Genomic DNA, 712 nt, shown 5'->3' on the forward strand with positions numbered 1-712 from the left:
GTGTGTGTGTGTGTGTGTGTGTGTGTGTGTGTGTGTGTGTGTGTGTGAGTTTCACAATAATCAAACAAGAGACATTTCACAAAAAATCTCTTTCCATGCCAAGATTTTTCTGAATTAAATGAGATACCTTTTCATCACCAACTGGTCTTATTACATATGTAGAGAAAGCCACACTAATAAGTTTCTGAACACTAGTCAAGATATCCTGTACTGTAACCTTGACACCAACCTAAAAAGAAAAAGAAAGTTACCACATTGTTAATTTCTAGATAAGACATCAAGTCACAACACTTGCAGAATTAAATGTTGTCTTGAGCTTACATCTTAAAGGAGTAGAATGCACAGATTTTTCACTATGGCCCTAGTATCACCAATACACTTCATGAATATTTAAAACCATGGCAACATATCTGTAAACAGAGGCTTAGTAGCACCTCTAAAAATAGTACAGACATTTACATCTGGTTTTATGAACTATTACTTCCATTTACTTATGTGCCATTTCAGTACCCTGCTTGAATCTTTAGAAGCAGTAGGACTTGCATCAGCAAAAATCTGTACAAGTCTATAAAATACAATGTGAAGTGAAGTATCAGAGGGGTAGCCGTGTTAGTCTGAATCTGTAAAAAGCAACAGAGGGTCCTGTGGCACCTTTGAGACTAACAGAAGTATTGGGAGCATAAGCTTTCGTGGGTAAGAACCTCACTTCTTC

The 712-nt window shown here is 36.8% G+C and overlaps 1 protein-coding gene across 1 annotated transcript in view; it reads right to left on the minus strand.

Annotated features, from left to right (window-relative positions):
* ACOT12 (acyl-CoA thioesterase 12) overlaps positions 1–712 on the minus strand; it is a 36,656-nt gene that overhangs the window by 24,267 nt on the left and 11,677 nt on the right. Inside the window, exon 2 of the mRNA XM_029910923.1 lies at positions 128–229. Coding sequence (XP_029766783.1) covers positions 128–229 — 102 coding nt within the window. The remainder of the gene's footprint in view (positions 1–127; positions 230–712) is intronic.

Source organism: Terrapene carolina, unplaced genomic scaffold, assembly GCF_002925995.2.
Source record: "Terrapene carolina triunguis isolate 2854851 unplaced genomic scaffold, T_m_triunguis-2.0 Scaffold69, whole genome shotgun sequence".
In the NCBI taxonomy this organism is placed as follows: Eukaryota; Metazoa; Chordata; order Testudines; family Emydidae; genus Terrapene; species Terrapene triunguis.